The sequence below is a fragment of the Rhipicephalus microplus genome, chromosome X (assembly GCF_043290135.1).
Source record: "Rhipicephalus microplus isolate Deutch F79 chromosome X, USDA_Rmic, whole genome shotgun sequence".
In the NCBI taxonomy this organism is placed as follows: Eukaryota; Metazoa; Arthropoda; class Arachnida; order Ixodida; family Ixodidae; genus Rhipicephalus; species Rhipicephalus microplus.
The window spans coordinates 145630129-145642226 of record NC_134710.1 but is presented as its reverse complement, the minus strand read 5'-3'; the positions used below and the strand labels follow the sequence as shown (position 1 = coordinate 145642226).

Below are 12098 nucleotides of genomic sequence, written 5' to 3'. Positions count from 1 at the left end.
CTTTCTTCACATCCATATCAATTACAATACACTCGGGGGGAAAAAACTGGAAAAAAAACATTACAATTACCATCTCCTACACCTTCCTTGATTTCATTTTCTGCTGCTCTTTATTAAAGGTGTGTCAAAAAAAGAAATGAGCCTGCAAAATTCCCTGTCTTTATTCTACAGCTAGTGACTAGTTTATGTTGAATGTTTTAATTCAGGCAAACTCGGTTAATGTGAATAAGAAATTAGCTTTATTCAAGACAGACTTAAACATGCTCAAATATGAAGCAAGAGTTTTATACAATATAAAAATGCTCTAGGGATATCTTGACCAGCGAGGATAAATATTTTACTGTAGTTGATTCTGCTTAGGTGCTATTTTAGAATGCCCAAGTTTTTAAAGGCTTTATTATGGACATGATAACCATATAGCAGTGATGATAACTCAAGAGTAAGCCAACTGGCTGCATAAAGCTTATGAAGCAAAATGCATGGCTAGGTTTTCCAGTAAGCATCAATAGTGAAGTACCAAGCACAGGCAAACATATCATTACTATCTGCCATTCCCTTCCCAAACTTATGTTCATATTTCACCAGTTTTCCACAATTTCGCTTTCATTTAAGATTAATATACACACTTGCTTATTTGTTTCTGAGCCCGTGTACACAGTATAATTTTTTCTAAGCACAAACCCAGTCCATATTTCAAAGAGAAAGACAGTTCGCTGACTTCTTGCATTCTAGAGCAAATGAAAAGTTTTTTGCAATGCATTACGCTTTTTAGACGCAAAGAAAGACTGTGCTAGCAAACACACTATGGTACCTTTACATACGTTTATGAAATCTGTAATGATTAGGAGTAAAAAGGGAACTAAACATAGCTATCAGCATTTACAGCCTTTCAGCATTTACAGCCTTGCAAAATAAGTTATTCAGAACATTTGAGAATATTGTCACACAGAGGAGATGGACCTATGACCATAAACTGACCTTGCTTGGAAGCTTTTGCTCTTCCTGCTTCATTTTATTCAGTGTCATTTAACGTCTAAACAAATAACATGACACCGAATTCTCCTAATTTTACTTTGTTTACTGTGAAAGTTTATTAGTCCCACTATTCTATGCAGTCATTCGTCTCGCAACTGCTTAAAAGCAGCCAACTGAATTTTTGGCATATTTCCTTACTTCAATTTGGATGATAATATAAAGAAGTCAAGGTCCTTGCTTTGTTTGACTTCCAAGAATCTTTCCTCTGACAGTACAGTGTCATCACGAACCAAGATTTCCTGCTTTTAATTGGTCCCTAAACCACCTCCCATATTTGCAACACATTTCGTATGAACATCTATCATGAACAGAATAGTACTAAGGCAATCATATTTTCCAAACATGGCAAATGGCAAAGCAAATGACTGGCTGGTTAGCAAAATATGAGATTGGCATAAAAAAACTTGTCGTGCATTAAAGAGACCCTGCAACACCATTCCAAGTAACCACTGAATGGCTTCACTCGAGCACCTCGCGAATCGACCACCACAAACATATTTAGAATCCCTCAAGTGCAACCGGTGTTAGAGATATTTGTTGGGCACTGTAATTGCTTTGTTCCTTCTCTAGTCGCAAAAAATGCACTGGAAGCTAAACAAGAAGGAATGGCGGGCACGTGCCATCCCTTCCTGCTTTAGGGAAAATGGATCTCCTAGGAGCCGGGAGACACACCATGTGCATGTCGTTACCTTGAGCACTTTTTCTTTTTTTAAATGCATGGCTAACCTTGAGTAAGATAGTGAGTGCGTGGGTGGCAATGTGGCAGCCTCTTGCACCAAGCACAGTAACTAATAGGCTGTGAAGCAAACTTTTCATGGCATTATTTGAATTTATTTAAAAAATATAGCAGGTGATCACAAATTATTATGAAACAATGAGACTGCAAGCTTGAACACTTTCGCCTTTTTCTTTTTTTAATTCAACAAGCCAGATGATAGAGTTAATTTTACAGTTTCATCATGGTTGAATTATTAGAAGTCAACTGCACATATAAAAATGTAGGACATTAACATAAATTTAAATGCAAACCAGTTAAAATTATGCCAGAACATGTCACTCCATTTTCATTTTTGTATGCATTATATGCAGTGGCTTAATTCGGGCTCCAAAGCTCGCATCTGGGACTACCCACAACATACTTATAAACAAGCTAAAGAGTGAGCACAGGTTTTATTCCAACAAAATTATGTGCATTAGCTGCTATGATCAGTTTCTTTTTTCCCTTTTGGCATTTCCATTTTTTGCTTATGATACATGCTTGTTTTGATAGGTGCATAGAATCACACTTGAAATACAAATCCCATACAAGAAATTATTTAAATAAACCAAAGCATAAATCTTAAAGGACCTGGGTATTTAAATGCTCCCTCACAAAGCACCATTTATGCAACACTAAAAATAAAGATGAATATTTCACGGCATCCTTTACTGGACACTAAACTTATACAGAATATTTACAGTGCTGATGCTGCATCATTTCAATGCCAACAGCATAATGAACATGCCAGACAGATAAATGTGACAGAAGCAACAAAAACGACTAAGAACTACAAACTTGGATATGAACACTGCAATACAGGAGTCTTCTACAGCTTAAAAGAACAAGTTGAAACCAAATGAATATCAAAACCTAATTTTCAACCACTATAATTTATTTAGAGACAAGATCAACATGCAATAAGTTTTCGATAGTAGTACTAAAATAGCTCTTTGTAAGTACAGGAACTGATAATAGTCAATATATGATTTCTCAAAAAACTTGAGGCCTCTAAAAATTATTCTAAGTTCACTTTTCTGTATAACCAGTAGGATACAGGATGACACAAGTTTTGGGGGGGAAATGCAGTACGTATCTGTTTTCCCATAAAATTGTAAACCCAGCAGCTTTTTTGTTTTTTAAGTTTGCTGTGTGGTTGTAAGACAAATAGCCGTCCTACAAGTCGGGCACCAAAGAGAGATGGGCTCATGCTGACCTTAAATGTAATTCAAATAAGCAAATAAGATGTAATTCAAATAAGCTCATACTGACCTTAAATGTAAGTGCTGAAACATAATATTGAAACATAATATGACACAATATTAATGGGAACTAATAGACAATGGCTTTCCTTGGCATCATTGTCGGGTAGTTCTCATTGATATAGTGATGAAACGTGCAAGTTTAACCATACTGAGTACATAAGCTGAAGAGAATGTATACAAAAGTAACTCAGCAAAAACAGAGCCTTACGTAAATACAGAAAATCAACCCCTTGCTTCACCAAAGACTATCTATCATAAATGGTTGCAACAGTTATGAAAAAATTATGGTGACAAGCATAAAATACTTGCATTGCCAAGCACACCAAAGTGTAAGCACCAGCAGTTAGGGGTGCCTTCTATCACAGGCTTTTTTTTGTTCAATTCTTTACAAGAAATGAAAGTAAATATGAAAGTTGTCAGCTTCACATAATTACATTCCTTTAAGTGCTCAGTCAACATTTACACCAGTCACACCACAATATATGTCCTTCAATAATTAATACGGTGATTGTGAACCAGGTAACATCCTTGCTGCCAAGCAGCGCAGCACAGCCGATAAAGAAAAACATTGTTGTGCTTCATGAAGGCCTACATCACACTGAAATGTCTCGGATATCACCTGCAGGTCAATGAAAAGAAAGCACAGCACCGTTTCAATCTACAGCTTGAATGCAAAGAGCAGAATAATGAGGATGATAGTGGATGCTGCCATGACAAGGATGCACATCATTTTATGATTCTTCTTCTGGTAAGTGTCAGCCTTTTGTAGCTGTTGGAGACCCTGCTGAACCCGTGTCTGCACTGTGTCCAGATTATAGTCTATGCGATCCAACACAGTTCCCTGTCAAGATTAGATAAAACGTGTCACTCATTTGAAGCAAAAAGTGGCTCAGTTACAAGGCAATTTCACTGTGCATACATTGATCCACTTTGATATACAAATAGGAATGCACCAGAACAAAAAATGTTTACTAGTAAAAAAAAGAAAGTTTCAGTTTAAGGGGCATTCACATGGGGGATAAGAGTGGAGCAAATCAACGTTATCTCCCCCCCCCCCCCCCCCGCATGAACGAGGCAAGTGGAGAGGGAGACCAGTGTTGAGAGAATACCCTAATTGCTTGTACTACTGACAACACACTTCGCCAGTTACTGACAAGTGTGGGAAGCGGCACGGTATTGGGTCTGGGCAGAACATGCACTGCTGTCTTTCATGCAATGTTCATCAATCTCAGCGACACCTTTTACTTAAGGAATGCAAACTCTGTCGCACCCATGGTGTTGCCATGGGCAGGCTTGCCAACAGTAGTTTTTTGTTGTTGCAAAGGCAAACTCGATAAAAGAGCCATTCTTGACGAGGTCTTCCAAAGTGGCACTTTTTTTTTCCTCTGCTGGTGAACCTTGTACATAGTCTTTCAGATATGTCAATTGTGGTTCTTATTAGTGAGGCTCAAGATAGTCGAGCTTTAGAGATTTAAATGAGGTAGAGTAAAACCTGCTGATACAAATCTGGTGTGGTCACCAAAAATATTCGTATAATCCAAAATTCATATCACCAGAAAACATAAAAACTTACTATGCAACAAAAAAAAGTTGGCATACGCTTTGATTTATTGTTTCTAAGGGCTGCAACGATGCCGTGAAGAGCTTCGAAGATTGCCAATAAAATTTTTAGATGTCAGCGATAATACTTCTACTTATAGATATAAAAATAAAATACAAGTATAGCGCAAATGAAGACGGGACACAGAAAACAAGTCCACAGAATAGAACGCTCACTACCCACTGATTTATTTATGAAAGAATTGTGGGGAGAAATGTGGAACATATGCCACAAACGCCGCTGCACACATGGCAAAGCAGCTCATATCAAAACTAAAGCATATCAAAAACTAAAGCATATTGCGGCATAGCAATTGAAATTCGCGCTCCCGCACACACACCGATGTCTGGCTGATGCAATCATTTCCCTTCAATTTTGTGTGAAGCGCCTCTAACAGTTCACGTGCAACCGTTTTCCTACTCCGTCCCAGCACCTTCAGTTTATCAAACAAATGCACACAAGCACACACTGCACAGTGTGCAGAAAGATGGATGCTTTTATCGTTCGAGAGCATCAACTCATGCTCCCAGGCCCGCTGGTTTATACACCTGCCCGTTTGGCTGATGTTTGATTTGCCACAGCTCAATGGAAATTCATATACCACCCCCACCGCACAGTGCCCATAACGTCTAGTGTACTTGGTTGCACAGTTTGTTTTCAGTTTAACCTCATCGGGAATATACGCACACAGCTTGCGCAGTGCAGAAAAGACGATTGGCACATTGTTCCTATTCGCAACTTTCTTGAGGTTATGCGCTACTTTGTGGATGTAAGGAATCACCTCAGGCCTTATGTTATTTGCATGTGTGTGTCTTTTCTTCCCCCGGCCCTGGCATTTTACCTTCTGGAGTAGCGACTCGGCAGTAGCCCCCAGAATAGCGTCAGAATACCCTGACGACTGCAACCGTTGCACTTGCTGATAAACACTGTCGGGGGCTGCATGAACGCAAGACTTTTTGAGGGCGGATTCTAGGCACATGGAGGCAATTGCACACTTCACAATCTTTGAACGAGCTGAATCAAACAGCAGTAACGGTTCGCAGGAGCACAGATTATAAGTGCAACATACATGCGAGTGCAACAATGTTAGCTTTACATCTAAAACCTGCAACGCCCTTCTGCCGAAGTCTCGTGCGTGACAGCAACCCCTGTCCTAACAAATGAAAAAGATTCTAACATCTCCTGCGCATCGCCGCTAAAAGCACTAAAATCAATGCCGTTCACCCCCATGCTCTCCAGCTTCCCAAGAACCACTAAAAAGTCAACATATCTACTCACGGCAAGCATCTTGTCACTATTAAAAGCACTCTTCAAACGTGTGTCCAAAGCTGACAACAAGATATTGCATAGAAGCGGTGCTGCGCACGAACCAATACATATTTCACGTTTTTTGCAAATACAACTTACTGTCAAAGTTCACGACGGTGGAGCATAAATAAAATTCTAAAGGTGACATGAAGTTCTCAACAGTAATCCCAGCTCTATTTTGAAACAGTGTCTCCCCATTTCTTTCAATGCATTCCTTCACCGCATTAAACAATTCCTAATGTGGGATAGTGTAAAACAAATCCTCCACATCCCGATCGAATCATACCCGATCGAATCGTTGTGTACAAGGTTCATCACTTGAAGAGAATTTTTTGTTGCAAAAAGGTCGTCAATGACCTTATCTGCTCTTTTTTTGTCTCTTAAGGTTACACATATTGTTTTCCTTTCCATCGTTCGCTGCGTCGTCCTCAATTTAAGCTGCGTCGTCCTCATTGTCACAGAAATGGGTGCTCTCCTTATTTTGATAAAACTGAAATTTCACGTTGCCACAGAGACCAACGGTCGAGAGAAATCATAGAAGCTTTTTATATGTCACTGGAAGGTGATAATTGCATGAGCCATGCTTTCAAAGAACTATCAGGTGCGGAAGTTTCATATCTCGCAGATAGCTTGCACGTTTTATTAGCCACATAGCGATTTATAGGGTTTTGTCACTTTGAGCTTGCGTGATAGTTCCTTTCTTGTCTTTGCTTTGCTTTTTTTCAGATGTCATATATTCCGCTTCTTTTAGGACTGAATCCTCTTTGTAAGCCTCCAGGTTTTTGCTCTGTAGGTAAGTACTGGCATGATGCAACTGTTTTATACCTTCCTCTTGAGGGATAGTGGCAATCTACCAGACATGATTCGAGAGTGCTTGCCAAATGCGCTCCACCCCATTCTTATAAGTTCTAGTTACTTCAATCTCGTGGTTCTGCTCCGCAGTTATTACCTGTCCCTAAGTAAACATATTCCTTAACAACTTCCAGCGCCTCTCCACGTATCACAAAGTGCCGTTTTCTGTCGAGATTGTTGCACATTACTTTAGTTTTGTGCATAATTTTCAGACCTACTTTTCCGCTTTCTGTGTCCAGTTTAGTAATCATGAGCTGTAATTCGTCCCCTGAGTTACTCATCAAGGCAATGTCAACGGCGAAGCGCAGATTACTAAGGTACTCTCCATAAACACTTATCCCTAACTCTTCTCAGTCTAGGGCCCTGAAAACCTCCTGTAAGCACATGGTAATAACATTGGAGAGATTGTGTCTCCCTGCCCTATACCATTCTTTACTGGGATTCTGTCGCTTTCTTTATAGGAACTTTGATGGCTGTGGATGCACTGTAAATTTCTTCCAGTATGTTTATGTAGGGTTCATCGAAGCCCTGATTTCGTAGAGCCTGAATCACTACAGATGTTTCGACTGAGTCAAACGCCTTCTTGTATACTGTGAAGGCTATGTATAAAGGTTGGTTCTATTCTGCGCATTTCTCTGTCACCTGATTGATAGTATGAATATATAGCCTGTACGAAATCCTGCTTGGTCTTTTGGTTGATTGAATTCTAATGTCGTCCTAATTCTATTAGCTATTGTTTTCAAAAATAGCTTGTAGAGAATAGACAGTAAGCTGATCGGCCTGTAATTTTTCAAGTTCTTGACGTCTCCTTCCTTATGTATTAGGATGATGGCAATTCCACTGTTACCTTATCCTCACCAGCGGATTTGCCTTTTTGCAATCCCTAAGGGCTTTCATTACTTACCCTGTCATTACTGGTAGGATGTCGAATTCCTCTGGGCTATTATTGCTTCTTACGATATCATGCGTTGCTGGGCTAGTCGGTGCATGTCTAAAAATAAAAGTAGAGCACAAATAAAGACGGGACACAGGAAACAAGTAGACAGGAGTGTTCTATCCTATTTACTGGTTTCCTGTGTCCCGTCTTTATTTGCCCTCTTTTATTTTTACGATATCATCTGGGGGAGGGGGAGGTGTTCCAATACTCGCTGTAGATGGCTAAATAAACAGCTAAATGGACGGTGGCCATCTTAAGTGCCATTCCAATTCTCATGTAGGTGGCAAAATAGACAGCTACGTGAAGACGGCATCAGCAAATCGGTCAGATAGATTGCGTCTCGCCGGAATGGTCGTATGCACACAGACGCTTCTCTAGACGCTCAATGTAAGTAAGATCAAATTTTTTTCTAGATTTCAACACAAAATTAGCCAGAAAATACAATGGTTAGATTTTTTTATGTTAGCTTTCTCTTTTCGAAGCGAGATGGCGCCTCGTCACGTAAAAGCCATCCAGACGTGTTCCGTTTCTTGGACAGTATGGGCTCGGTGCTGTCTTCTAAGCCGTCTGCATAGAATGTCTACAATGCTGTCTAAGAATTGGAACACAGCCCTGGTTGTTTTGGCTTCTGTACAGATCTCTGTAGAACTCTTCCACCACCTCAACTATCCTACCTATATTGGTCATGACATTACCTTCCTTGTCTTTTAATGTATACATCCAATTTTTGCCTATGCACAAGTTTGCCTTTGCAGCTTTTAGGCTTCTGCCACTTTTTACAGCCTGCTCAGTTCTCTATATGTTATGCCTTCCGATGTTGGCTACCTTACGCCTATTGATTATCTTCGAAAGCTCCACTGGCTCTATTTTGTCGATTGCATTTGAGGTTTTTCCAGTTTGTTGCTTTTTAATGAGATTTATTGTCTCCTGGGATAGTTTGCCAGTGTCCTGTCAAGCGTCTGTATCTACGACTTCTATTGCACATTTTGATGATAGTAGTAAGATTATTGGTCATTGTGTAGATGCTAACGTCGGTTAACTTGTTTTAGAGTCAGGAATCCATTCTGAAGATACTCTAAATGCCTGCACTTCTCTCATTGCTAGCTCATTAATCGGCTTCTTGCATATCAGTTTATGCCTTTCCTTTTTTTCTATTCTAGTTGAATTTGAGCTCTTCACGTTCTATGGTCCCTGTATTGGATCTTGCCAACTACTTCTACATCCTGAAGTAAAATTGTGCCTAACTACTACATGCCTCTGAAACTTTACGATAATGTTATTTCCACCCCTAAGTGCCCAAGAAGGCAGCACAAATAATAATACCAGCCTTCTTTGTTCACACAGCCTTGCACTTGCCACAAGTTACCTGTGAAATTGGGTGCACGAGCCACCTATGGTCTGGCTAGCCAGTGCAGTAGACGCACATACTCTCATACCTCTCATACCCTTTTCGCAGCATGAGCAGGAAATTCTATCCTGCCCTTAGCAGGGGTGGAAGTGGGCTTCCGTCTTTTGGAGCAGCTCAGGGAGCAGGAGTAATACTGTTTTCAAGCAACTATAGGAAGCGATAAAAGGGGACTTTTGGAGCAGCTTCAGAGCACCCCAGGTGTATTTTGGAGCAATCCAAGTCAGTTTTGGATCAGCTTTCTAGAGTCAAACATCATTAATTTTTCGGTGAACCCAAATAATTAATGGTGTTTTACTAAATAATCAATACTAATGAGCTGTAGACTTACCCCACACTCATACACAAAGATATATGTGTGTGTGCTTGTGTGTTTGTATTCCCATCACAGCTGACAGAGCAACAAGTCTGAGAAAACAAGGGATAAGCGACACTTTTCTCTTGTTTTCATGACCGCTAGATCATCGCAGTGCACTTTGCTTGCAGAACGTTTGTTAAACCCATATAATTAAATTAAGCTACTTGCCTCATTTGTGCTTCGTCTGGAGTTGAAAGGGAATGAGCAATTTACACGACAAAGCCGCGTGCATGGTACAGCGAGCGACCTAGCAAAGACTGTGCAAACAGGATAGGGGACGCACTGAACGCAACTAACCAGGAGATGATCGAGTCCACGCGAGCATTCCGCATTTAAATGAAACTGTCAGTTCTCCCTTAGTATCAGATCATGGTAGAGACACACACATATGTATCACAGAAAGCTGATACTACTGTCCGTTCTATCGCTATCTCAGTCGCTCTGTATCGCATAGCGAGTGAGTGAATAACTTAGTTCCTGCAGGTTACCGGGCTAGGTTCCCACCTAGGGCTCAGCCAAGAGACTGTTTTTCAGCAGCTTCCTTGGCCTGCTGGATCGCCCAGGGTTGACTATATAGTCCTGAGCTGAGCAGCACGGCTTCAATTCACAGTTACTTATGCTGGTGCCACCACGTTTTCTGGAAAACCACGCCGATGACAGCACTGAGATGAGCACTTGCAAGCACCACGAGTGAACCGAAATACAGTGCAACCGAACTGCACTGGATATGGATGCGGGTGGTTGCAACCTGTGTGTAGCCAACACTCATTATTGCTCGGCCAACGATAAGAATCAGCTAGATTTGGCAGTTTACACTTCCAATGAAAACAGCCACTTATGTGCACCAAGTAAGATTGACGAAGGATGGTGCAATTGGAGCAAAACTTCCACCTCTGCCTTAGTTTCTCTCTCTGCTATTCATACACAAATACATTTTTTTCTGCTGCAATCTATCTTAAGTTCTGAAAAAAAAGCAAAGACTAATAGAAGAAAATGAAAGAATAGAGTAGAATATTATTAAATGGAGCCTGAAGGGACCAGGAAAATGTGTTCCGTTAAACAGGAGCTCCGTTTACTGAGAGATGAACAAGAGTAGTTGTTCCATATAAGCAGCAATTTAGTTTAACACATTTCCGTTTACTGAGAGTCTACTGTAGTCTTTGTAGCTGTTACATAGAGCACATAGGGGAATTATGACATTAGCAATAACTGACAAAGCAGTGATTGTGACCAATTAACTAGAAAAGAATAAATCCATATTAACAGATTAATGTTAATGTGAATCGTAAGTTTAAGGCACCCTTTATTGAGTTTTTTGAAGGCCTAAAAAAAAATCCAATCAACATGACGATAAATAAATAATGCTACACAACTTATTCTTATGAGATACGAGCGAAGTCTCACAGGACTATGATTAACATCACTGCCTTTCCATTCTCTCCTGTTCCTTCCTTCTTCACATCACTATGATTTGTTGAAGCCATGTATTGCAAAACATAAAAGTGAATATTATAAATAAAATTGAAAGGCCTTTTGAATACAATCTATACTGACAGTCAAGAACATGGGCCATAAATGAAATAGGGCAGTAGTTACTGAAGTTGCTAAATTTTTGCAAACATATGGTAGGGAAGTTGCCATCCAACCTTTTACTGACTTGGTAAAACGCCTGTATTGAGCGACTAGAAAAAGTTTAGTTAGTATAATAAAACTACACATGGAAGTGTTTTTAATGACTGACCCAAGCCCATATGCAGAATGGTAATCGGGTAGATCAATAAGTTTATACTCACCAGACACATCAGCAATGAGAAGGAACATGAATAAATATAGTTGCAAAACTTCAGAAGTCACTTATCAGGAAACCCTGGAAACTTTTTCACGAAGGCTTTGGCATAGGGGAGTTGCAGAATGAATTTTGGGGACACATTGACCAGTGCAGCAGTTAAGGTAAGTTATCAGTGAGAGGCCTAATTACTTGCATAAAGTTTTGTCTAAAGGCAGTCAGACCACAGCCACCATTTTGCGAGTAGTTAAGCTATCTCCAACAGACTACGCCACACAGCAGTCAACACAGAAAAAGAACTGGTCTTAGATTCAACAAAGCTGTTGCGACAGCAGAGTTGCTTCTGTCAAGAGAAATGCCTGCCCCACCTTCAATAACAAATAAGTACTGCTTTGCGCACCACTGTAGTTTTTTTTGCTGCACACAGTGTGAACAGGGCTACAGCTTCACATGTACATTGCCAATTCCTTTTCACTGTGGCACTTAATGTAGGTTGGTATGTGGGGCTTAACGTTCCAAAACCAGCATACAATTATGAGAGATGCCGTAGTGGAGGGCTCCGGAAATTTTGACCACCTGGGGTTCTTTAACGTGCACCCAAACCTGAGCGAACGGGCCTACAGAATTTTCACCTCCATAGAAAATGCAGCTGCAGCAGCCGGGATCCGATCCCGCAACCTGCGGGTCAGCAGCCGAGTGCCTTAGCCACTAGACCACCGCAGTGGGGCTGGCACTTGATGTAGGTCACCCCTCAATGCAATGTTGTTGAATAGTGCCGATTATCAGTCAGTGTTC

At 40.5% G+C, this 12098-nt stretch overlaps 1 protein-coding gene across 1 annotated transcript in view; it reads right to left on the bottom strand.

Annotated features, from left to right (window-relative positions):
• Positions 1 to 216: 216 nt before the first annotated feature.
• The window catches only part of Syx16 (syntaxin 16), a 32750-nt gene continuing 20868 nt past the window's right edge, over positions 217 to 12098 (bottom strand). Inside the window, exon 9 of the mRNA XM_037433794.2 lies at positions 217 to 3898. Within this exon, the coding sequence (XP_037289691.1) occupies positions 3716 to 3898 (183 nt within the window). The 3' untranslated portion in view covers positions 217 to 3715. The remainder of the gene's footprint in view (positions 3899 to 12098) is intronic.